The sequence below is a fragment of the Meleagris gallopavo genome, chromosome 6 (assembly GCF_000146605.3).
Source record: "Meleagris gallopavo isolate NT-WF06-2002-E0010 breed Aviagen turkey brand Nicholas breeding stock chromosome 6, Turkey_5.1, whole genome shotgun sequence".
NCBI classification, from domain to species: Eukaryota; Metazoa; Chordata; class Aves; order Galliformes; family Phasianidae; genus Meleagris; species Meleagris gallopavo.
Window position 1 is genome coordinate 3,355,660 of NC_015016.2, and position 26,839 is coordinate 3,382,498.

The 26,839-nt window shown below is 47.9% G+C and overlaps 1 protein-coding gene across 3 annotated transcripts in view; it reads right to left on the reverse strand.

The window, feature by feature from the left end:
- Positions 1 to 2,498: 2,498 nt before the first annotated feature.
- The window catches only part of CCDC12 (coiled-coil domain containing 12), a 33,812-nt gene continuing 9,471 nt past the window's right edge, over positions 2,499 to 26,839 (reverse strand). Inside the window, exons 1-7 of one of the 3 annotated variants that reach the window (XM_019616208.2) lie at positions 21,016 to 21,051; positions 15,249 to 15,319; positions 5,925 to 6,004; positions 4,121 to 4,182; positions 4,004 to 4,038; positions 3,548 to 3,624; positions 2,499 to 3,299 (exon numbers count right to left, since the gene is read on the reverse strand). In XM_019616208.2, coding sequence (XP_019471753.1) covers positions 3,220 to 3,299; positions 3,548 to 3,624; positions 4,004 to 4,038; positions 4,121 to 4,182; positions 5,925 to 6,004; positions 15,249 to 15,319; positions 21,016 to 21,036 — 426 coding nt within the window. In that variant the 5' untranslated portion in view covers positions 21,037 to 21,051 and the 3' untranslated portion in view covers positions 2,499 to 3,219. Of the gene's footprint in view, positions 3,300 to 3,547; positions 3,625 to 4,003; positions 4,039 to 4,120; positions 4,183 to 5,924; positions 6,005 to 14,082; positions 15,213 to 15,248; positions 15,320 to 21,015; positions 21,052 to 26,839 lie in introns of those variants that run through there. The other 2 variants (XM_003206913.4, XM_010712291.3) reach the window with 2 other exon arrangements.

Below are 26,839 nucleotides of genomic sequence, written 5' to 3' on the forward strand. Positions count from 1 at the left end.
AGTGCCTGGGTGGCTGAATTTTATTACATTAACAGATGTGTTCAACTCCAGCTATGGGATGCTAAGAAAGTTTTTTTTCTTTCTTTCAGCATCCCCAGTTCATAAAGCTTGTTTTCCTCCAGGCCAGTCACAGGCAGGTGCTGAGATGGATGCCACTTGACTACAAGAGCTACGCTGGTCAATCTTCTGCTTTTATAGAGACTAAAAATCAAGCAAAACTTCTGGGACTCACTTCTTTGCTTTCTTCTTCTTTATGAAATTGAGCTCCTAAACCTCAGCCTGCAGCTATTTGATGAAATTGCTGCAAACTGCAGCACTCCCACCCCAAAGGAGGTCAGGGTTGTGTAGTGTTCTCTTGCTGAGACAGCAGATCCCAACCCATTTGGGAAGGATTGACTGAGGACAGACATTGTGCTCAAGCCTGAGGAAGGCAGAAGCAATGCAGCATGGCTGGATAGGCCTTCAAAGAGCCAGTATCTCCAGCAGTGGGATGAGGTCCCAGCTCCCACGTGCAGGTTTGGTGTCCATGATTCACACGGTCCAGTTGGGATCCAGCCTCTCCCTCATCCCAGCCCCATCTCCAAGCCCAGGAGTCTGGACTTGGTCCTTGCATCCTTTAAGCTGGGAATAGAAGCAGAAAAGCAAAGCGAAAATGTTTTGTTTTGTCTTTTCCTAGAAGAAAAGGTTTTGAATTTTCAATTCCAAATGTCATTTTCACTGAAAGCTGAAAGAGAAAACAATTCTTTGGAGAATGCCTTTGACCCAAAAAGCAGCTTTTAATTGCTTTCATTTTGTTGCAGGGGGGAAATAACTACTTCAAATGAGCTCAAGAAATTCCTTTCCTCCTGCAGGGAAAGAGCAGGAAAGGCATTTCTGCCATCGTACAGTGCACAGGTTTGCCCAGAGCTTAAAGGGAATTTATATCCCTTTAAAGTCAACGAGGCAAAATTCTTCTGCTGTACAGCACTGAGAGCTGTCCCCTGTTCCTGTTTCCAGGTCCTTGGACGCGTGTTGCAAAGCATACACCACTGGATCCTATGTACACAGTCCAGCAGCTGGAAACAGCTGGGATGCAGTGCAGCTCTGTGCACGGAGATTTGCTGACATCTACAGGGCATCTCATGGAGAAAGAGGCTGTGGCTCCATGGGGGATGTGGGATCATGCTTCTGTTTCCTCCCCAGTGCACTACTGCATATTACAAATACATGTTTGGCCATGGTAACCGATAACCACCGATACACACAGATGGTGGAGCTACCATTAAACACTCATCTTGTTTATCAGCAGGGAAGGTCACAAGCATAGCAGACAGCTCTGCTTTGAGGATGGAGAAGCCATCACTGTCGTAAGTTGGTGGGTTCTGTTCATTTTCAAGCAGGTCATGCTCTAAGAAGCGTCACCACATGCTCTGTCCCACACCAAGTACGGCCTCACATCAGCATATCCACTCCCATTTTTCATAGAATTACAGAATATCCAGAGCTGGAAGGGATCCTTAAGGACCACCAAGTCCAACCTCTGGCTCCACACAGAAGCATTCCAAACCCTATGTCTGAGACCATTGTCCGAACTCTGCTTGCAGCAGTTCCCCTGACATGACTAAGCAGCATCTTCACAGTGGTGGTAGCCTTCTGGGATTTCTGGCCAGAAGCATGAGAGGCATTAGTGCTGTCTGCCAAGAATGGGACAAAGCAATAAAAATGACCTAAGAGCATCCCATGGGAAGGTGGTTGGGCTTTCATCCCAGGTGCTTTTCTACCACAGAGCCCAGAGGGAGCCCACAACCACACACCAACGTTGGAGATCACAGGGTGCCTTCTGGCCCAAGGGTGTACAGATTTCACTCCACACTCTGGGCACAGCATTTGTCTCCTTGTTAGGCTCATTTGTCCATCCATCTGGAAATGGAGGATGGGATGACCTTGTCGTGTGCAAGGGCTTGATTTAACCCACAACAATCGTGGTAAGAAATGCAATCCCCATCTCTCACAGGCTGCTGCTGCCCACTCAGGCCAGGAGCCACGTTAAGGACCTCTTCCCCCAGCAGCTCTTTTCAACAGGCTTTTAAAAGCAGCAGGATGCATGCATTAACAGGGACAGCTATTTTTATCGCAGGTTAATTCTTCTCTAAATATTGCCATCAAGGCTGTACACACCAGATGTTCCACCTCTAGGCAAAGAATGCTTTCCAACCAAATGCAGGACAGCTCAGGAACCCACGTTGTTGGGTACCCAACCTGCAACATGTTCAAGCCCCCAGCTGCCAAGAGCCAACAACATGGGGCTGGTGTCATCCAGAGGTGCAGAATCCACAGCACAGCTCAGACCCAGGAGTTCTAGGAGCAACAGGTACAGCTCAGCCACCCCAAATTTATACCAACTGAAGCTGGTCCCCATCCCAGGGGCAAACAGGGACCAGCAAATGGTCTGAAGCCACCACAGATACGAGGAAGATGAAGTGAGCTGCCTCTGCACAGACCTCTGCAAACAGATCGAGCAACAGCTTCCTCCACGGCAGGATAATTTTATTATGAAAATACCCGTTACAACAAACTCTGTCAATTATAAAACATCCAGAGGAATGGTGCATGTTGCACAGCCTGGAGGGTCTGGAAGCTTCAGCAAACAAAAAACAAGTTAGCCTCTCAGGTGGACACTTCTCCCAACACAGAGCAGCCAACAGGTCCTGAGCACACAGCACTTCCAGGAGAGTCACTCTATACATGCTGGGTGTGACCATGGGGGAAAGGTTCCCAAATATTGAGCAGATGTTCTCCAGACCCTGTCGTTCTCTGTAACAGTGACATCAGTTTTCTGCAGAAAGGAGCATCCTGACAAAGAGCAGGGCCCCTAGGGAATGTTGTAGGCTGTGAGAGGATCTATTAATCAAGCAAGTGAGAGGAGAGTTTGCTGGATGTACGTTTTTTGACACTTGGCCCTTTTGCCCACATCTTCCCTGCTCCAACTCCTGCCAAGTTCAAGGCAAACTGGATGTCTGTCCCACTCCCATCAATCCTTTGTAGTCCTAAAAAGTGGTCTGTGAAACATGCTTCATCCACCAGCCACAGACTCATAGAGGGAAGCACCGCTCCTCAGATCTGCCCCTTTCCTCCAGGACTCATGGGCTCCTGGCAAAATGCTGGTCAGCAGCAAAGCTCCTCTACCTGACAATGATGAGATCAGTGTTGCTGGTAGAGCCTGTGCCCAGATGGAGCAAATCAGTCGGAGTCACTTCCATCCTGCTTTGCTGACCCAACAGCTGCTGCCAACTCCTCCTCCTGCCCTTTCAAGCGCTCTCCTGAAAGTGAGAAACAGCAGTTACTTAGCAATACGCCCTCTGTACTGATAGAAAAGCTAAACTGAAGCCCCTATGCCTGCAAACCATTCTTACTTATCATGCAAACCTTCCCCCTTGGGAAGGGAATGAAGCTTCACTAGCCCCTCCCTGCCCAACAGTAAGGCTCTGAGCTCCCAACAAGGACTGTGTGTCATCCCTCCAGGACAATTGGTGACCCCATACACCGTCCCCATGGCACCACCACGCACGGATCAGTTCAGCAATGGCTCTCTGAGTCCTCTTCTCCAGCTTCTCCATCTTCTTGGCTACGTCTCGTTTTAAATCCCTAGGGAGGAAAATGATGACATCAGAACACGTCCTTGACCAGTTGTGAACACAGCCGTGTTGCATCTCTCCTAGCAGGAGAGAAACTCCTTTGCTCTCCTATGAACATCATGGGGTAGAGCAAAACAACACAGCTCATGGGCAAACCAACATGATGATCCTGGCACTGAAGCTACCATGCTGACAAGTACCCCAAAAGGACCGGCAGAGCCACAAGATATAAACAAAGAAAGGAGAGAACAGTCCCATGCCATGTGTTTCCCCCAACAGGTTTCCCATTTCTTGCACTTCTAGCCCAATTTGGATAACCTCCAGGTGATGGCAAGACACTGGAGATGCAAACACTCCTTTCCCAGGAGCAGAGCTCAGCAGACACTCACCAATCTGGCTTCCTGGGGGCCAGGTTTGTCAGATCCTAGAAAGGAAGAGGAGATATCCAGTGAGAGCTGGAAGCAATAGAGATGTGTGTCCAGCACAGAGCAGCTCTCTATACATACCACTTCGTCGATGATGGTCTCTGGCTTAGCTGCCTCCAGCTGGTCCTTCACCTTGTCTTCCACTAGATGGAGAAACAGGATCAGCATCAGCACAGCGGGACACCAAGGAGACAAAACATGGGGAGACCCACCAGAGCCCCTTGGAAAAGCTTTTACAAAGGCTCAATTTGAACAGTATCACTTTTAACAACACAGTACCAACATGTGAATCCATGTGGGCACACACATTCTTTCACCATCCAAACTCTTCTAGAGACTTATAAAAACTATCTGAAAACGATGCAAAACTAAAAATTAAACATAATAAACAGCAGCAGGAAGTCTATTGAGTTCAAGTCTCATGTTGGCAAGGGCTGCATCCACCCACCACTTTGCATGTCCATAGGACTTTAAGTTACAATTTGACTCACTATGATTCATTTATGAGGCCATGGTATGAAACCATGCTCCTGAAGTGACCAAGCTCCAGCCCAGCCCTTACACAAATGACTCCAGATACTGGGGAGCTAATGGCAAAGTATGCACTCAGAACAGCTTTCCATCCATCAGTTCCAGCTCTGTGCATGGTGATAGTGTGGCCACCAGGGATAGGGTACATCCATCAGGGATGAACAAAACCCTGCTCCAGCATATGCCCAACAGATAGGCAATGTGAACCCACTCTGGCACCTATTTCCTGTCCTCTTCCCTGCCCAAAATGCCCAAGGTTACTCCAGACACAGGAGCAGCACTACAGCCCCAAACAGGCTGGCAGAGAACATGGGTTTTACTGGAAGGAGTCACAACTGCTGTTCCAATTCCAACCCACACACAGGGGAAGAGCTGAAGAAGTTTGAAACTTTAACAAAAGGATAAAGAAAGTGCAGTGTCAGCATTCCTACCTAGCAGATCACTGCCAAAGACAGTCTTTTTATTTAGGGCATTTTTAAAGAGATATATTCCAGGAGGACTTAATATCTCAAGATCAAGGGAACTCCTACCCTTTGCCTCCCTTTGTGCAGCAGTTCAGTGCTAGGAAACAACAGACTGAACGTCCTTAGACTCATGACTAATATTTGTTTAAAGGTAATTCAAACAAAACAGCCCCAATCTCCTTGAGAATCGTGCAGTGAGAGCCTGGCTCTTCCGAGCATCTGCCCTCTCATTTGGGCTGGACTGTGTGTGCTCAGACACACACCCCACTTGTGCAATGCAGGGTGTGCAACCCCACGGGGATGATGAAGCAACGGAGCCTGCAAGCACCACTCTCACTCTCCCAACATGGCTTGGGCATGCAGACACATCTCCCAGAATCTGAAGTCAATAGCTGCAACCAGAATACATCCTGGTGACTCTTCCACCTGGGGCTGGAGTTACACCCCAGGAGCACAGAGGTTTCCCAGACATCTGATTTTGGAAAGGAAAGGTATAATTCATTCATTTTGCAACAGGCTGGCTGGATACAGAAAACTGTGTTGTTTTATGTGCCCACAGCACCATGAATGCTGGTGGGAGGAATGCTCAGGAGTGGGAAAGGATCAGACCATAGAAACATTTGACTTGGAAGGGACCTTTAAAGGTCATCTAGTTCAACTTCTCTGCAGCCAACAGGAACACCTACAACTAGGTCAGACTGCTCAGAGCCCTGTTCTGCTTGATCTTGAATGTCTCCATCTCCATGGAGCATTAAAGTACACCTCTGCAGTGCACACTTGCAAGGGGCTCTGCATGCCCTCATCCCTGCTGAGGCATCAGCACCATCATGGGAAGTGCTGTTGCTCTGCTCTTCCCTTATTTCAACTCCCAGGCTCCCATTCTCATCTACCTGAGGCTGGCTTGGCTGGAGGCAATTTCCTCTTCTTCAGCTCCTCATCTTCAGGGTCATAGTTTCGCAGTATGATTTCCCTGGGAAGGAAGTATAGAGTAATGAGACCTGTGCGTGCCAGCCAGAGACCAGCCATGAGCAGACACAGAAATCCCAATATGGGAAGGAGGGGACAAAAAAGTATTCCTAGGTAGAAGATGTTAACGGTTCACCAGAGATGCTTGTGGTCATGCCACAACTAGAGCAAAGGAGCTGCAAGAGGGGGAATGCAAGTTTCTGTGGAGGTGATGATGACCTAAAAGCTCCCACTAAACTGCACAAAACACAACCCAACCACTTCCTCAATCTATACACCTCCCCCATATTCAGATACTATTTCTGCCCCTTCTAAAGGCTGTTCTTTTTACACCTGGGTCACTTCCCTACTAGACTATATGGATGGAGAGACAACAAGGTATTTGTTTCTTTGTTGAAATATCATTTAAGGTTGGTGCCTGAGGTGACTGACATTTAACGGAGCTGTTTCAGAACACACAAATGCATGGATTTAAGCTGCACACCCTACAAATTTCCACAAAGGGCAACTTCTGTCATTTGCTCTGCCACCATACCCAGAGGCAATACCTTGGTTTTCTTTCTGCCACGTTCCTACCTTGCCAGGTGCTATTGTTGGGCTCTGCAGTGACATTCATCTCATCTCAACAGCTTTCCAGCATCCTGCACTGAGCAAACCCTGCTTGCCAGCTCCCTACAAGCTCCACCTACATGCAAAGGGTCCGATCCACAAAGGTGGTGGGAGATGTGGTTGGATTTTAAGGGTTGCTCACAGTAGTGGGTTCATGCAGCTGCGCCCTCTGCAAATCTGGTTTTGCCACAGTTTCACAGAATCATAAAACCATTAAGGTTGGAAAAGAGCTCTCAGATCCCCCAGTCCAACCCCAGCCCACCCCTCCATGCCCACTGACCACATCTCCACGTTCCATGGACAGCTCCAGGGATGGTGGCCCCACCACCTCCTTGGGCAGCCTATGCCAATGCCTGACCACATTCTTTTGGAAAAGAAATTGTTCCAACCTGAACCTCCTCTGGCCCAGCCAATAGAATATTCTTTGTTGGGATGGACCCAAAAAGACCATCAAGTCCAACATGAGTATAGTTGTTTCTCTGGTGTCAGCTCCCAACACCTCACATTCTGTTCTCGCAGTCCCTCTGCAAGATGTAACTCAGAGAAATGCAACCAGCACACTGGGAAGCAGGACCAGGCAGGTTAGGACATTGCAGAAATTCCTCATGTGTCAAGCTCTGGTTGCCCAATCCTTCACATCAACGTAAGCCACAATAGCCCAGGTTTCCCCAGCACTGGTGAAAGGAAGGAGGAAGCAGTCGCCATTCATTGTGCAGTTTTATGGGTATTTTTATGTATAACTGCCCTGGAAGAAAGCATTTATTACATTAACTTGGATTGTTGTCACTCCCCAGCCAGCGTAGTGGCTCTTTTTGGGAACCCTGACAGAAGGCCTAATGGTCTTCTATGATGCATAACTGCATCACTGGACAAGGAAAGAGCCACTGATGTCATCCATTTGGACTTCAGTAAGGCCTTTGACAGCTCAACTGTTTTGATGGGACAAGGGGAAATGGTTTCAAACTAACAGGGGGATTTAGACGTGAATAAGGGAAGGGTTTTTATAGTAGGAGTGGTGAAGCACTGAAGCAGGTTGTCCAGTGAGGTGGTGGATGCCCCGTCCCTGGAGACATTCTATGATCTTGGGTGATGGAGTGGCACACAGAAATCCTCATTATTCCTTGGTTCTACAGGCTCCAATCAGCAGGACTGAGTTGTTAAGGAGGGAGAGAAGCAGCTAACTCACCCTGGAGGCGACTGGATGTCAGGCGGTGATGTTGGCCATCTGGCCATGGGCTGCCTCCTGCTCACTGGGGAGGATTTATCATACCAAGTGACAACATCAGAGCCTGCAGAATGCAAACTTGCAACCTCTCCCACACTTTCTGCTTGTTTTAGCTCACGTACAGAAGGACTTCCTTGCAGCTGAATGAGAACCATACGCAGCCTCCCCTAAGGTCAGAGAGCCTAAAACAAAAGAGCTACGAGCTAAGCTAGCTGTTCTCAGCTCAGCAAGACGTTAGCACTACACCTTGAAAGGTGATATTTCACACCCACCATTTTGCACACATTCTGGCAGTTGCTCAGCCACACCAAAGCCTTGCTGCCCAGTACTGCTCATGCTCACTGGAGATTTATCCGTGAGATTAAAAAAAGGGGAGGAAAAAAAGCATAATGCACAACTTGGCAACAGCAGCAGAGCAGAAGGGAAGCAGCCGCTCGCAGTGGAGAAGAGCAGAAGTGCTGCACCCAGATCCCCACACACCCTCCAAGTTTCCCCTGGTGCTTTCAGATCCTTATTAAAGCCATGCCCAATTGCAGGAGCAAACAAACACAGATTGATCCCTTTAATTAAATGCACGATGCAGGAGAAGCTCTCACACCTGCCTCCAGTAATTGTTGGTACCCAAAACACCCGTGGTTGCTCCTTGGGGATTTTGGCATGAGTGAACCCAGCAGTGCTGTGCTCCCCAGCAGCAGAAGCTGTTGCCTTGGTCTCCCCATTTCACCGTGGTCTCTGCATTTTCTCTGCATCTCTGAAAGGAGCAGATAGATGAGGAGCAGATGGATGAGGAGCTGGCAGTGCTATACCCCTAACAATGTGAAGGAAGGAAGGCAGGGGTTAAAAACACATATTTAAGAAGACGTTGCTGGCCTTCCACAGAGTGGGTTAAATAAAGTTCAGGTGTCAGCAGTTCTTCCAGAGCTGCGTTCCACAGAGACAGCCCAGCATGCTTCTCAAATTATCAAAGTTCCCACGACAACAAAGAAAACAGAGTTCACAACAGGCTCTGTGCAGAACGAGCACACAGCAGCCAGGTTAGCAAGAACAGCTTGCAGGGTGCAACTCTCCAGCAATAATGGCTTGGCTAAGAAGGAACACAGCAACCCACGTAGAAAACACAGCATCCTGCATCCTCACTCAGGACCAGGCAAGCACCAATCTGCTGGGACAGCTCAAGCTTCAGGGGAACTGCAGGGTTTGCAAAGGGAAGTGATGCACAAACCTCTCGGTGCCTCACTGAAGCCCAACGGTGCTGGCAGGTTCTGTTTCAGACTTAGGAATGCCTCAAATCTGCTTCCCATTATGGTTCATTGAATGGCCTGGAGCACAAGTGTGATGGGGAGTGGCTGAGAGAGCTGAGGTTGTTCAGTGTGGAGGAGGTTCAGGAGAGACTTCATCACTCCTTACAACTGCCTGAGAGGAGGTTGTGGTGAGGTGGGGGTTGGCCTCTGCTCCCAGGTAACAGCGATAGGATGAGAGGTGATGGTCTCACATTGTGCCAGAGGTGGTTCAGGCTGGGTACTAGGAACAATTTCCTCTCTAAAAGAGTGGTGATGCTGTAGCACAGCTGCCCAGGGAGGTGGTAGAGTCACCATCCTCAGAGGTATTCAAGAACCATGGAGATGGGGCACTGAGGAATGTGGTCAGTGGGCATGGAGGGGTGGGCTGGGGTTGGACTTGGTGATCTCAGAGGTCTTTTCCAGCCTTAATGATAACTATAATTATTCCTGGGAAGAAGGAAGGACATCAGCCTTTCTTTGAAGCAGGAGTGTTGGAAGTGGCAGGGCACGCAGGGTATGTGTAGAATGCAAAGACTTATCTCAATGCAAAGCAGGACACTCAAAGCTAACTTCGAAGTTATTTCTGCTTTACTCCTTCAGCCTCAAGGGCTTTATGGAGCAAACACTGTTTTTAACTGATAAGAGGACTTCTTCAGTCTGGCAGTGAAGCACATGCATGCTGATGACCAACCACTTGTGAGGATGCTTCCTCTGCTGCAACCAACCCACCATCAAAAAAGAAGCCACTCCTAACACCCAGATTCCCAAGAAGAGAGTAAACTGCTTTCTTTGGAAGCAGTTTAGGGAAGTGCTCCCATCCCCACCTTGGCTGGTTTGGGTTATTTTCTTCTGAAGTCTGAGAAATACCATCTGGTTGGACAAATTGTTAACCTTTGCCCTTCTCAAGCTGCTCCAAAGCCTTCTACTCTTCTTTGACAATCACTTCAACTTGCTTGAGACCACAAAGCCTGGACAGCAATTTCCATTTTGTCCTTTCAAGAGCAACCACAGCAAGAATTTCATTTAATTTCTCAGCTTCTCCAAATTCCATTTACTGTTGGATGGTCCTGAGAAGCACTGTTTGAACATGTTGAGAAGGTACTGCTACAGAAGACACAGGTGAGGTCCCAAACCCTTGAAGAAGCAGTGACCTGGGGGACCATCCCCTGCTCCATGTGCCACAGCACCATCACCCTCCAGGGGCACTGTGAGACTTACTGTGCAGCACTCATCCATCCTGGTACAGATTTCATTTCACAAACTCTTCTTTTTTACACTCTCCATTCCTGCAGATGGCTCTGACATGTGCTCCTTGGTATGTGGGAGCATCCCCTCCTGCTGCAGCCTGCCTGGGAGCTTCCCTACAGCTGGGCTAGCTCACAGCATGATCCATACATCTCCAGGCTGCCTCTCTGTGCATGGTGACCTTTCTAGCAATCTGCAAGACAATCTGCATCTCCTCCAAGTTAGAAACCAATAAGCCATTACCACACCCCAAGCGTTTGGTGAAGGCTCCCTTAAACCATCCTGCAGCAGGATCCAGGCATCACCATAGGACACAACACAGAAGTCCAAAGCTGTTGTTTGATAACGGTGTGAAGCCATTTCCTTTGTCTCTGGACTCCTCATCTGGGGCAGAAAAGGAACAAGCAACAAGCAGAGGCAGAGAGCAGTGGTTCCCACCAGCACCCACCTTGTGTGCTGCTCCTGCTCAAATAGCTGAACGTGTCGGAGCACATCCTCCTCCTCGAGTGGCTGCTGAGAGGCACTCAAGGAATGCCAAAAAACAAGCACTTCTCTCCAAGCCCCCAACAGCTGGTTTCTCAGGATGTGCTTCTCGGGGCCATATCTCTGGGTGTTGCAGGAAGAAAGCTGTGAAACACTTCAAATGCAGACAGGTGCCACAGGGTTGTCTGGCCTCCCACGCAGCTTTAGGAGGCACATGAGCATTTTCCAGGCAGTAAATTAGTAAATGTGATGAGGAGGAAACCTACACTCAAAGCTGCAGAATGGGATGCAGCACCAGGAGGTTAATGATGGGCCCTGCAGCTCTCACAAGAGCTCTGTCCATACTTTATGGGGTTACTTTATAGGGTTTCCCCAGCTCCTTCAGCCGGTGGAAGGTCAGGAACAATCTGCCATCCTTGAGGCTCAAGTCACAAAAAGGTCCTGAAGGTATTTTGGGTGCACCTGGGTGATTACAGGATGCTGTCATCCCTTTTGTTGGCCTCAAAACAGTGCCAACTCTGCAGCTCTGCCCTTCCTCCTTCTCCAGCACTGAGCATGAGGTGGGAGGCTCCAGCTTCAACCCTGGCCACCTCCTGCCCTGGCCCCTGCCCTTCCCTGCTGCAGCAGAAGCACTAGATTCCTCAGTGACACAGAGTGACAACATAGCCTGACTCACCACACAGCTTCCACATCAGCCCAAGTCACAGGCTTGGCTGCTCATGCAGATTTCTATCAGTAACACCACATTGTCACACACGTGTCAAGCTTAGCCTACACAGACAACTGCTCTTACCCATAATACTCTTATTATTTTTCAATCTCTCCATACCACAGGACGTGTGGAAGCTCTGCACACTGGTTATCCATGCTCCTGCCTTGCTGCCCTGCACCAAGCACATTCACTGCTGTATTTTTTTTTTTTTTTTATGTCCTAACACTGGAAGAAAAAGCCTTAAAGAAAAAAAAAAAAGAAGGATTGCTCTGCCCCATGACATTCTTCCTACAGAAAGGGAAAGCCCACATCTCCCAGCCCTGCCTCCCCCACCTCCTCCTAGCACTTCATCTCTGCAAGCAGCACTACATGGAATTGTAATTTCTAAGGATGACTGAGCATTGAAATACCTGCAGCTGATTAATTGCAGTTTGCTGCAGCTTCATTTTTAGTTAAAAAGATTTTTGGGTCTCCTCCTCCCTCTCCAAGCCCTACCCTGTCTATTTATTGACATTTTTAACATCCCTGATGAGCTCTGCCTGCAGAACTGTAGCCGAACTTCAAAGCTCAGAGCAGAGCAGCTCATTTTTCCTGCAGGAACCAGGCAGAAGGGCCGAAGTCCACCCACACCCTGCAACAGCCAAAGCTGATGGCAGGCTGCTCCACAGCAGGAGGCATTTCCTGGTCACTGGGTTGAGCAAAACTGGTTAAAAAAAAATAAATAAATAAATAACCCAAGCTCTTAGCAATTACAGATATAAGCTCCCCTGAGAGGCAGATGAGAGATATCCAGAGCTGAAATTGCTGCAAGCAGATTGCATTTTTCACAGAGGGCCTCGTCAGCACTTGTTCCTGCGGTGGTATCTTGTAGTGTGAAAGATAAAAACAAGGAACAAAAAAAGAAGTCAGGGTGGGGAGCTTTGAGCAGGTCAGAAAAAAAAAACAAAAAAAAACAGGAAGCTGCTGAAAATTGTTTTGGTGCATGGGCTGCAAGAAAACATTCGGTTGTGCCTGTAGTGCAGGGTGTGAAGTCCAGTCCCCAACGTGGGCTCAGCCCTTCACCAACACCTCAGCTAGGTGAAAACCAGCCCTAAAGCCAAGCTGCAGAGAGGTAAAGCAGCAGGCAAGGCTGTTCCTGCCCTCAAGAAAGGCAGAAATGTCTTCCAGATCATCTGAAGTCTATATATGGGCCACAAGACTACTTACGGTTTCACTGGCCTCGGTTGTGTGCGTGGTGGTTTTCAGGCTAAGAAAGCAGCAGAACCAGCAGGGAAGGCACACTCAGGCTACCAGAACCCCTTGTTGCTCACATTAGCTCAGCTTACCTTTCATCACCAGCACACAAGGCATTAGTGCAGAGCAGTTCCCTTTTTCAAAGGGTTGAGAAAGCTCAGCCTCGCTACCAGGAAATGAAAATCTAAGATGAAATGAAGTTAGCAGCTAGCTGGCATTCTGCTTAAAAACACACATCCAATTTCAGCAAGAGAGAAAGAGCATTCAACAAGGAAAGCAGAAAGCAACAAAATCCCTAGATGGGATGGAGTTCAGTTGTAAACCTAAGAATCGTCTCAGCCAAATTTGTGATTCAAACATTTCCTGCAGAGCAGATCTTGCTCTCATTTGCCTTGCAAATCGATGTGGGGATCCTGACAGAACACACAGCAGTTGGATAGAGCTGCAGACTCCTGAGGGGAAATTGATCTGGAAAGGGAACTTTTTGCCCCCAGAGTTGCTGCCCTCCCTGAAGGTGTTATTCCCACGTATTGTGGATGCCCTGCACCCACATCTGCATCATGTATCAGTACAAGGCTGACTGGAAGTAGAAGGTTCATACCCAACAATCTCCAATCTCTATAATCTCACTGAAGCTTCAGGGCATCTCCCACCGGCAGAAGAAGGCTTTGCTGCAAGAGAAGAGCTCACCAACGTGCACGTGTTAAAGGAAGTGACCTCCCAGCTTGGTAGCAGTGATGCTGAAGATTTGGGATGACACTGCATCACCTCTGATATGTTTCAGGATGCTCAGCAGTGGTTAAAAAGAAGCATTCCCCATGCTAAAAGTCAGTCCCAGTGGAGAAGAGGATTACTGAAGGGATTTCAGTGACCAATTCACACCTCCAGCTTGGGTGCAGGAGTGTCACTGCTAGCTTGGTGCTCCTCAGCAGAGCCATGCAGCGTATCAAGTGGCAGGGCTGGAAAGCAAGAGCTGATGATTCATTATTCATCATCATTTCCAAGATCTTTAACACCTCTTACAGCCCAGACCTTCCAGCACAAAACCCTCCAGGTGTGCCTACAGTAAAAGCTCAGCTTCAATAATCAGTCCAGAGTTTTGTTCTCTCCCAGAACAAAATTGATGCTGGCAGTTTGGAGAAAGCTTGCAGCTTCTGCTGAGAGTTATCCCCTCAAGCAGGGGAATAGATCCTACTCCTCTTTCTCCCACAGCAGCAGCTCCCATGCACACAGATGCTGTGACAAAAACCAGCAATGAAAAAACCTACTTCCCAAAAGTTCTAAGCGAACCTCACCCCGTTGTCTCCAGAGTCGACCTGATAGCATTAGTAGAAACAGGAAACCAAGTGCAGTCAGCTGGTTCCGACAGGAGCAGCACCCTGCCTGGGTTAGCTTTGTGCTCACATTTTCCAGTGACAAGAAGGAACAGCGGTGAGCTGCAGTTAAACAGCCACGTGTACATTGCAAAGCCCTCAGGTCTCTGATCACGGAAAAAAACTGCACTTTCCAAACCACACACACGTTAAGTGACAGAAAGCACAGCAGTGTGCCTGTGCTACCATACAGAGAATCCTGGGCAGGCTGGGAGTTGGGCAGAGAGGAACCTGATGAGGTTCAACAAGGGCAAGTGTGGAATCCTATGGCTAGGGAGGAATAACGAGACACATCAGTGCAGGTTAGGAGCTGAGGTGAAGGACCTGGGTGTTCTGGTTGACCAGCAATTGACCATGAGCCAGCACTGTGCCCTGATGGCCCAGAAGACCAGTGGGACCCTGGGGTGCATTGTAGGGTGAGGGAGGTTCTTTTCCCCTCTGCTCTGCTCTGGTGAAGCCACAGAGGTTGCAGAGATGGGGAAAGGCTGAGAACCCTGAACCATTCAGCCTGGAGAAGAGAAGGCTGAGTGGGGGGATCTGATCAATGCTTATCAGTATCTGAAGTTGGGAGGCCAAGAGGATGGGACCAGGCTCTTTTCAGTAGTGCCCACCAACAGGACAAGGGACAATGGGCACAAAGTAGAACACAGAAAGTTCCACACAAACATGAGGAAGAGCTTCTTTCCTTTGAGGATGACAGAGCTCTGGAACAAGATGCCCAGAGGGGTGGTAGAGTCTCCTTCTCTGGAGATATTCAGGGGGGTTGGACTGGAAGATCTCCAGAGATCCCTTCCGACCTCAATGATTCTATGATCCTGTAAATGGCTCTCCAACTGAGGGGAATCTGAAGTGCATCTGTCCTCCAGGTGTTTCTGAGAACATCACCATCCCCTTGCAACACTCTGCTGTAAGCCAGCCAGAGCATTCTCTTCATTCCCCTATCTCAGACTATTTGCAGCAAGTTATTCACACCAAAACAAAACAAAAATTGCATTATTGAAGCCAAGGAAGATCCTAATTAGCAAACAGGTGGGCTGTGCCTGAACAACACACACAAGAGAGAGAAGTCAGAATAAATAAATAATTACCTGTGCCTGACATTCTCCTCCTCCTCATCTTCTTTGAACTGCTTGGCCTCAGGTTCACCACTGTTTTTACCCTGGAAGGATAAGAAGTTATCTGTCAGCTTCAGACCCTGGAAATACCATGGAGCAAACAGGAGCCCAGCACAGGAGCCCTCCCCATGGCAGGCAGCACTCGGTCTGAAGTTACTGCTCAATTAAGACACCTTGAAATTAAGCTTGCCTTCCTTTTTCCTCCATTTTACCTGTCCAGATAGCGTGATAAATAAACGTTAGAACTGGCAACGAGAATCAAATCTTCCCCTCGGAGGCAATCACACCCATTCAGCTTTGATATTCCCCTTATTACTGAGCAACTGCATCAATTCAGGGAGAAAACAACAGGCTGCAATCAATGACAGAGCTCAGGAACCTCATCCCACCGCCACATTGAAACCTCGCAATAAAAGAAGAGCAGAGATGGGGCCACCAAGCAAGGCAGAGGAGAGCCAGCAATACCCTCAGGAGTCATTGTGGGCATTTTAACAGGCTGCAAAACAAACTGACAGAAATCAGACAGCGCTCAGCACTGCAATGGGTCTGGTTTCAGCCCCTGAAACCCTGTGCTGTAACATAACCAGATTTCTCCCTAACAGCACAGCAAAGAAGCACATTTTGCACCATCCATACTCCACTAGCAGCTCACTTGTCATGTTACTAGCTCTATTATTACCCAGACAAGCACTGAGCATTAACAATAATGAGTTTTGTTTGGCCTCCCACTGATGAACCAATTCCATTCAACTGCTGAACAAAGTATATTCGGTGGCAAACATCTACCCATGCATTACACAGTACATTGCTATAGGGAAGGCAATATAAAAGCTTGAAAATTCTGTTCTGCAACCCGGGTTTAAAAAAAAAAAAGGCACTGGGAGAGGAGTCAGGCTTGGTTTGCTTTGGGCTCATCGGTGAATGGAGCTGTTCAGGTTCAGCTCCTGACAGAAGTGCAAGAGAAATGGTTTTGCCTTTCTAAAAACAAAAGGTCATTCCTAAAATCAATATCCCATTCAGTTTACTCTCCCTGTTTGAATGCAGGCTTTAGATTTTCCGAAGCCCATAACAACTTCCCATCACTTGTTCAATGAAGAGCTCTGCTGAAGGAAAGCAAGGGCAGCGTGCTTCTTGCTGTGAGCTGGTGCTATGCCATACTCAGGCAATGTTATTTCAAGGTGTGGGAAGTGCCTTCTTTCACTTTCTCATCCCTTTCATCTCCTCACACTCTGTAACGCACACGTTCAGCCTACATCCTCCTCATTCTTGTTTGTATTTTATCTGCAAGGTTTATAAGCACATTCTGAAATACTACAGAGACATTTGGCAACAATATTCATGCCAAGCAGTGGCTGTTCTTCCCACCACAAGCCTGCACGTCCCCCAGCACTGCCTATCTTTCTTTTCCCCATATGCTGAAATAACTTCTTATTCCCTCCTCCCCAGCCATAGGACTTTACACTTGCCCTTGCTGAACCTCATGAGGTTCCCCTCCAGCCTGGCTGGGTCTCACTGAATGGCAGCACAGCTGTCTGGTGTGGCAGCCACTCCTTCCAACTTTGCATCAGCAGCTGGATGATAACCATGAGCCAGCATGGCTCGATATAACACTGCATCTCCAGCTCATACCTCACACAACTGCCCTCTGAATTTTACTCCCTGCCATCCCCTGCTGCTAAGGAGGCTCTATCAGGCAGATCACAATGAAAGCACAACACAAACGAGGTCTGAACCCACCATCTCAAGTCAGGCCTCCCCCCAGCACAACAAATTAATTCTGCCTCCTCATTTGCAAAGCTGGCTGGAAATGAGATTTCAGTTTCATAGCACGGTGATGAAATCCAGCGCTAAGTCACAGGGTAGAGTCAGAAACGTGACCAAGGGAACCCCAGCCTCCGTGCAAAGGCAGTTTGTCACAAGAGTCACCTATATGGGTTGGGGTGGAAGGGCTGGGTGGCTGCAGTCCTTCCAATTTCCAGCTGCACTCAGTCCCAATGCACAGCTTCTTGGGATGCCTTTGAACTCACGCAAGCTGAGAAAAGGCAAAGTGATGAGATAAGGGAGGCTTACACCCAGCGCTGAGTGCAGGGAGCCATCATGGGTTTCTAAATATACGTACAAATTTGGGCTCTGAATCCATAGCTGGTTCAAAGCAATCCTTGTGCCTTTATGTTATGAAGGGAAGATCCCTCTTCCTCCTTCCTTGCTTTCTCTCCTAAAAACCTCAGCAAAAGCTGGAGTCACCAGAGCTTAGTGTATAAGCCAAACTCCAGCAGAAAGAAATGATGAAGTGTGCAAATTCTTAAGGGAACAGCTACCTGAAATCCTTGGATCTGCATCTGAAATGCTTCACACCATGACTGCCCTCACGCAGAGCCAGCGGGCACAGCTGTACCTGCCCATCTGTTCCAGCACAGAGACAGCTCAGGCTGCATTCACCACAAATTAACAGGGTTAAGGCGTTAAGCTTTCCTGTTCACAGCCCCTTGTCTGAGCACAGCTGAGAGATGGCAGTAGCTAGAGGCTGAGTGGGGAAATAGCATTCCGTGGGCATTCTGCATAGTGCTGAATGACAAAGCCACTGCTGCAGGAGCAGGGGAGCTCGGGGTGAGGATGCAGCACAGCAGCCAGGGCTGTACCAACAGGGAGCACAGAGAGCTGGAGGGCAGCAGAGCTAGCAGCACCGCATGGGACTCAGCTCTGCAGCCATGTGCTGTGTCGGATCTCATTACCACAATCATTTATTGATACAGGCACAGGCACTCAGATGCATCTTATCTTACAGTTCTGTGTTTCACTGCCACCCCAGCTCTCTTTTTTCTTCTCTGCCCTTAAAGGATCGGTCCGACAGCTCAAAGGAACTCAACGCAGCTGCAATGTCTTTGGGGTTCTCTGCTGTACTTGGAGACCTGCCCTCTTGCCGTTCCCTTCAAACACTGCTGTCCAACAGCTGTGTCACAGCTTTCGTTTCTTCAGAAAGGAAGCACTCCTCCTAGCACAGAGCTCAGCCTCATCACCACCTCCTGCTTCAAACGTTTTAAAGCATTTCCCTTTGCTCATCGGTTGCTGCTTCTTCCAGGTTTGCACCAATTCAACTTTCACCACTTTTCACTTCTACTTGTTCTGATTTAAAACCTCAAAGCCAAAAAGGGAGCTGAAAACAACCCCTTGGTCGTTTCACTCTCACAATTCCTCTTTTCAAGGCGAGGTGTTTGCTACCAGCTGCATCTCCCAAGACTGGAGACCCAGCCGTGGTCTGTGAGAGTGTTTGCCAACCGCCTGCAAACAAAGTCACTCCCACCCTTCAGTCTCTGCAAGGAGACAGTCGTAAGATAAAGCTCCAATATTAAGAAGCTTTCTCTTGCTTGGAGTCTCCCAGCTATTTAATTTGCAGACATGGCAACTGGCAACCCCCGCCCCATAGCTACCAACCTGCAGACTTCTGCTTGCCCGATTCCCACTCTTCACAAAGAGCTCTGAGATTAAAAGAATCTCATCCCCTGCCTGTTCAAGGCATAAATCCAACAAGATTTGCATCAGATTGTACAAAGGAGGGTGTCAGCTGCCTCCTCCAATACCTGCAAGGCACAGCAAACTTGACAGGGGATGAGTCAGCAGCCAAGGCTCCAAGCAGAACAAGGGTGGGAATTATGTGATGTCTGCCAGGCTGAGAGCTTGGGTCCTGCACAACACAAGCCATGGTGTTCGGTCAGCACAGATGCATTGGTTTGCTTTCCTCCTTGGCAGCAGCAGGCAGAACAAGGAACACATGTGACAGCCCCATGCAGTCAAGATGGATGCTGACAGCTCAGTAGAAGCAGTCTGTAAGCACAGACAAGCATTACACATAACATATTCATTTTCCCCTCCAGTGAAACCAACCCTACCTGCAAGAAGCTTCTGCTCTGAGCAACCAGACAACGTTGTGAGAAATGCTATGCTTCCCCCTGGGCTTCAGCACATTATCATGACTTTTCCCTTCCTGGTAGGTGTCTTCACAGCCCTTTGGTTCATTCTCCCATGATAACAAAGGAAGCAACTTGCTTTGCATCGTGTTTAAAGATTTAAGGCCAAAAGGGATGTTCAAGTTGCCTAGCCTGACTTGAGAACACTTCTGATGTGGGAAGTCCCACCCAGCCATCCCTCCTCATCCTAAAGACATCAGGAGGAGCAGCTACTCCTTCCTTCAGCAGCTAGATGAGCAATGGGACTACTGGGTACACAAGTCACAGGCCCCCAAAGCAATGCTTCTGCTGGGTGACAATCCTCCACTGACAGCCACTAAGCTATCAGCATCAGTTACTTGTTTCAGAGCTGTAATTTTTCAGCAGCATGTTGTGCAATACCACTAATCCTTCACTAAATCACATTTACATGACAAAAAATGACACTCCCTTTTTCCTCACTCTCCATTAAATGCATTGCAAATCATTCTTTTCATCCTTCTGCTCCACACTGACAGCAAACTGCCTTCATCCAACTTACCCATTTATTTCTAAACAGTGTTTTATTAGCACTCTTCCAGTCCTTTAAAACTTATCCAGTATTCAGAAAAAGATTTAAATCAAAACACAGCAGGCTAACAATCTCTTCAGCTGATTATTTTAGGATTCCTGGGTGCAAATTACCTACAACTGCTGATTTAAGTGTTTTTGCTGGATGTCTAACATCCTCTCATCACGCTGGTCTGGAAAGCAGCTCATCATTCCTCTCTGAGGCAACCGTGTCACTTAACCCCTTCCCAAATAACACTTGATAAAGTCAAGTTTGTATTTCTTCCTTTCCTTTCTTTCCAGTGTCTTTTCAAAGTCTCTGTCTGAAGGACTGCTTCCCCCTCTAACCAGACCTGGCCTCTCTCCCAGATTCCAATAACCATACTGCAACGGTCTGATATCTGCCTGCATCTTCCAGCACACCCAATCTCCATTTCCATTCCCCTCCAAGCCTCTTAAGAGCTGTTCTTCTGAAGCCCCCAGATTATCAGCTGGCCCTGTGCACCCACATTAAATGCAATCCAGCAAACCTTTAGCAACCTTAAAAGTCAAAGTGACCTCACAGTTTCTCCTCTTCCCGGAGAGGAGGGAAGATGCCAACCAACTTATTTTCCACAGGGATCGACCAGATTACCAAAGACCTCCTTATCTTTCATTTAAGGCCTACAGGATGATCGTGTTATCATAGAGTCATAAATGGCTTGGGTTGGAAGGGACCTCAAGGATCATGAAGTTCCAACCCCCCTTCCATAAGCAGAGCTGCCAACCTCCCCATTTCATACCAGACCAGGCTGCCCAGGGCCTCATTCAACCTGGCCTTGAACATCTCCAGGGATGGGGCATCCACAACTTCTGTGGACAGCCTGTTCCAGCACCTCACCACCCTCTCTGTAATAACTTCCCCCTGATATCCAACCTAAATCTTCCCTCCTTCAGCTTAAAACCATTTCCCCTTGTCCTGCCATTATCAACCCTTGTAAAGAGTTGACTCCTCTCCTGTTTGTAGACTCCCTTTAGGTACTGGAAGGCTGCAATGAGGTCACTCCACAGCCTTCTCTTCTCCAGGCTTGGAGAAGCTTTGGAGGAGTTCAGTAGAGGTCAGTGCTGGAACAAAGCAGGGTTGAATTCTCAGTGATCAACCAGCCAAGCTGGTGTTCAAAGCAGCCCATCCTCACTTCTCATTCAGCTGGGAAGCACCCAGGTCTCATTTTCATTAAGAAAATATCACCCAGGTACCAAACATTCACCTTTTTAATGGTTACAGTCATCGTTTTCCTCAATTTCTTCAACCTCTGCACATAGTGGTCAGGTCAGCCACGCAGTGAGGATGGAGTCACAGTGCCCTGCTAGGAGCACGGCACATGCTGGTACTTTGTGCTTTCTGCTTGGCCAAGATTGCAGCTGAGATGTCCTTGAAGTCTGGCAAGGTACTGCCATGCAACCTCACTGCCCTCTTGGCATGTTTAATGCCAGCAGCCCCAGGAACGCAGAAAGCTACGTCACAAAATGTTCTGCACGTCACCAAGGTTTCAATCAGCGATAAAGCTTAAAAATGAATGCTAAAAGGATCTAATCAAATTTTGCAGCAAGAAGTTCTGAACATAAAAATGTCGTTACAAGTATATTCAGAACCTGAGATTCACCAATGTTTCTCAAAAGCTGTTTGGAAGCCAATTGCTCACAGCAATCTTCATGGTAACTGCATAAAACCAGGCCTGAGCTCCTCTGACCCTGCAGCTTTTTCCATAGTGAAGCCTTAATCCTGGTTCAGCCCCAGCTGGTTACTATGGGAATGGTTAAATCAGCACAACTTCACGTGAGAAACAAACACAAGGAACAAAACTGCCTGAAAATTAAACACCTTCTTTCGTGACCTCATTGTGGCCTTCCAATACTTGAAGGGAGCGTATAAACAGGAAGGGGAACGGCTTTTACGAGGATGGATAGTGACAGGATAAGGAGAAATGGTTTTATACTGAGACAGGGGAGGTTTAAGTTAGATATTAGGAGGAAGTTTTTCACTCAGAGGGTGGTGAGGCACTGGAACAGGTTGCCCAAGGAGGTTGTGGATGCCCCATCCCTGCAGGCATTCAAGGCCAGGCTGGATGTGGCTCTGGGCAGCCTGGGCTGCTGGTTGGTGACCCTGCACACAGCAGGGGGTTGGGACTGGATGAGCACTGTGGTCCTTTTCAACCCAGGCCGTTCTATGATTCTATGACAGGTGCCTCCATAATATAATTTTATTACTTTTTTTGCAATATATAATTACATTGTTTATGTCGCAAACAATTGCAAACATTTCCTCCCTTCCAATAAGCCGCAAGAACACTGAAGTGGCTGTGGTTTGCAGTTCAAAAATATACCCATTTTGACAATTTCAGACCCTGTGTGTTTGCACTTTGAGTGTGGCTCTTGGCCAGCACAGCTTGGTGAATATTTCAGGCAGCAAACTGCTGTCCCCAGTGAGATCGGTGTCACAAATGTTCCCCCGAGACCAGAACCACAAACCTTGTATTGAAGACAGCAGAGCAAAAACATGACTCTCACAGTTAGATGTAGAAAGCTTCAGCAGTAAGAGCACTCCATTGCAAAGCTGGAGCCCTTTTCCAGGCAATGATGAATCAGAAAATTGCACGTTAACTTCTCCATCCCAACACAGGAGGAACATGGCTTCTGCTTCCCATGATCATGAAGGCTGGAGAAGACCACTGAGATCATCAGATCCAAATGTCAACCCATCACCACTATGCTCACCAACCTTCTACCAGGTACCACATCTCCATGGTTCTGGAACACCTCTAGGGACAGTGACTCCACCACCTTCCTGGGCAGCCTGTGCCAATGCCCAACCACTCTTTCCAAGAAGAAATCTTTCCCAATACCCAACGTGATAATCAAAACCCAAGCATGGCTGAGGCCCAAGGCACACACTCTACTAAGCAGCACACACCTAAGATTAATTCTGGACCCTTCTTGAGTTTAAGGTTATAACTCATTCTCCATCCTCACTCCATTATTTTTCATGGCACTGATCCACATCATGGTAACACAAGATTGCTGCCACCTTCCTAGGGATGTCCATGCACCCTGGCCTGCATTGGATGCTCACAGTTTACTGGGAATTCTCTCCCAATCTCTATGCCAAGTCCTATTAGCCCCAGTGCCAGGCTTTCCTTCTTGTGTATGCATGCTCATGGCAAAGCTACGTCCCTGTTGATTTACAGAGCATCTAATAATTGATATCGAGAATTAAAGCAGTGCTTTGAGAATGTATGAACCTGAAGTTGCTCCCCAAAAGGAAGCCTCCACCAGAATCATCTCTTTAAATGTCCATTAGGGACAACTTAGGATCTTGCATACAATGGCACAGGGAAACCATCCATCCTCCTCTGCATGGATGCAGGAATGCAATTCAAGTGTCTGGAGACAACTGAGCAAACCATTACACTGCCCAACTCCTGGTAACAAAAAGTTTTATGGAGTTTACAGAGGAAGCACTCATGCACTGCAGCTATCCCTCCTGGAACAGCAGGGCTGGCACCAGGAGGAGAGCCCATCACAATTCATTCTGCCAACAACAAAACCCCTCAACGTGAACCTAGCCTATCAACTATATATTTGCAAGGCTCTTCAACAAGAGCTACAGCACCTAACACTCAAGAATCATCAGAATCTCTCCAAACAATAAAGTCTCTTAACTCAAGAATTAATTCTCCCTGTGCCACAGAAGCAGTGTGTCTGTTTCAGTCCCCGTCATATCATCTTTGCTTGCTCACTACCTTTCTACTGTACAGAAGAAGGGAAAAACCTTTAAAAAGAAACAAAAACACCTATTAGTGATATTCAAGCTACCTGTAGCAGATTTGGACAATGCTCCAGTTATCTTGGAGAACTGGACAGGTTTTTCCCCAAGGAGGGAGGGAAGAAAAAGCCAGGCGGGCTGGCCTGGAGTTGAGAGACGTTCCAGTGGGTTAATGTGTCACCTCTGTTGTTCCAGGACAAAAGCAGAAGCAAAACCAAACGCTACACGTGAGCAGTTTCATTTCTCCCAAGAAGAAACAGAAACAAGAAAGAGAGACACCGCTGCCAGGCTCGTGCTTATACACCAGGACCCTGCTGAGGGGAGAACATCCATGCATTAATCTTTCCAGTACCATATTTATACAAAAAAAAAGTTAAATAAATCAGCAGGCATTTCACAAATGTAAATCACAGCTTTGCACACGCTAATTACGCAGTGCTGCTTGGGTGCAAGACAAACCTCACTCTGCATTTTTGCAGTTGATGATTAACCTATTTTCTGGTGTCTGTTTTTCCCCTTCATAAATTAAACAAAAAGGCCATGGAAAAGCAATGCCAGCAGCACAGGCACTGCTGCCCAGCCATGGTCTTCCCTGCACCTTGCATCTGACTTTGATCTTGCAGGCAGAAGGATGCTGGGGAAACACACTTAGCCATGGAGATCACCAGGACCATCCTTGTTAGTATTTTAAGTTGCTTGAGGCTACAGGGGTACTAAATGACATTTAAAAGAAAACTTTGCTATTACTGAGCAGCAGCCTAAGGTACAGATAGCTAAAAGATGGCCCAGCAACATACAGATATTCATTCACATTCCTTACGACACGAGCATAATTCTGACAATGAGATTTTAATTTCCCATCCATGAAATTAGGGTGCTTCAGAGATATTGTGAGGCTGAACGAGCACAGCCTTATCAAATAGTGATTTCATAGGAGGCGCAACCCAAGTTTTCACATCCAGCACAGGAGTAATTGGGCCTAGGAGGGACATGAGCTTTTAACAACTGCAGTTCTCTTCCATGCTCCATGCAAGGTCATGGTCAATGGAGCCCTTCTAGCCATGCACAAAACAAAATGCTGAATTGAAAAGTACAAGAGTTTCTTGCAGATATCCTGGCACAAAGCTTTCTGAGGTTGGTATGGGGCAGCGGTGAGCCCCTCCGTGTCCAGCACAACAGCTTATGGTCCATAACTTGGCTGGTAGTTCAGTTAAGGGAGATTCTGGATTTGGAAGGACATTCAGGGTCTCAAGGTTTTAAAGAAAGGTACATGGAAAAATGGAGCTTCTGCTCCACTCCAAACTCCTCATATAGCCACAAGTGAGCTGAAATCACGTGGGAATGAAGAAAGATTCCTCTTCTACCTGCATCCAAGAATAAGGCTGCAGGATGAAATTAACCCACTGCAGTTCCCCAAACCAGGCACAGGGTGGTGAATGCTCAAATCGTGCAGAACAAAGTGTTTTCTTCTCCCAAACACTCCTGCCCACCTGCAATATTTGGTGCATTGTACATAATGGAGCAGTACTGTTGTTCTCTTCTTGCTGGAGAGCTTTTAGTCAGCAATCTGCTAGCTTCTGTATCACTGCTATCATCTGCAGCTTTAAGAGGGTGGGTTTAGATTAGACATCAGGAAGAGATTCTTCACCATGAGCTGCTGGCACAGGCTGTCAGAGCACTGTGATGTCCCATCCCCACAGCATCCAAGGTCATGGATGGGGCTGTGAGCACTTGGGCTGTGGGAGGTGTCCTGCCCATGGCAGGGGCTGGGCAGGCTGTAAGGTCCCTTCCAATCCAAACTGTGCTGGGATCCTGCAATAATCCCATCACACTCCATTACTTATACGTGGGTTCTGGTTTAGAAAAGAAACACAAGTCACCTTTCCAGTACACCAAGCCCAGCTCCACTTGCAGAGAAGCCCAGTTCCCACCAGCCCAGCTCAAACCATTGCCCTCCAAGGTGACCACACCACCACCATCCATGTCCCCATCCATCCCCATTCATTTCTGCTGGCCACACCTCACCTCGCCCCATGGGAAACCACTTCAAGGACTTGCCCTCCCACAAGCCCTAAACCAAACAAACAGAACAAAAGGAGACAAAAAAAAGCCTCTTAGCTTCCTGAACCAGCTCGTACCAGGGTCACACACAGGATATCAGTTAGAAAGGTACAACAGGTCATCAGACCAAACCCAAAACCCACAGTTTCACCAGTGCACAAAACCCACAAAAGGCAGTGCTTAAAGGTGGGCATCCTCCTCACATGCCAGCTCCAGGAACCAAAGCAGACAGAAACCAAGCATTTCGTATTCCTGCTGGGTTGGTTTCCACCCGATCCCATTGATCTGAAGGTCAGTTCCCCAGCCCAGCACAGGACCTAGCAGAGCTGGCTGACATCTGCACAGAAACATCTTGGGAATCAGAGCAGAAGCAAAGAACTTGTCTTTATTTGGCTCCCTTGCATAAAACCTGGCAAACAGTGCTCAGAGGAGCCAGCTATTGCTATCATTGTTTGTCACAGCAAAGAGCTGGGAATAAGCAGACATGAATTTTTGTCTTGGTTCTAACCACTGACTATGAACATTCCTATGGGAAACAGATGCACTTTCCTACCCCAACAAGTGTGCCTCATTCCATGGGGCTGACAACAGAGGTGTGCAGACAGAACACTGCACAGCTTCAGGACTGGACAAACGAAGTGAGATCTTGAGAATACATTGCTTTTTTACATTTCACTATTCAGAGAATCATACAGTTAGAAGAAGACCTCCAAGATCACCTAGTCTAACCACCAACCCATTACCACCACGCCAACCACATCACTCAGTGTGACATCCACCATTTTCTTGAAAACCTCTGGGGATGGTGACTCCACCACCTCCCTGGGCAGTCTGTTGCAACAAACAGCTCTGTCTGTGCATAGCAGGAAAGCAAAAGCTGCCTGCAGCTTGCCTTGCCACGAAGCACTTCCAGCAAAGCTCCAGAGCCGAGATAATCATAGAAAGGCTTTGGTTGAAAAGGAATCTCAAACGTTTTCCTGTTCCAACCCACTTGCCACAGACAGGATTGCCAACCACTAAATCAGACACCAGGTCAGGCTGCCCGGGGCACCATCCAGCCTGACCTTGAACACTTCCAGGGATGGGCATCCACGACTTCTCTGGGCACCTCACCACCAAATAATGCCCAAGCCCTGCTCACCCTAGGGATGAACAACAGTTCCCCAGACCCTGAGGCGGCCTGTGGATGACCTGCTTCTCTCCACGTG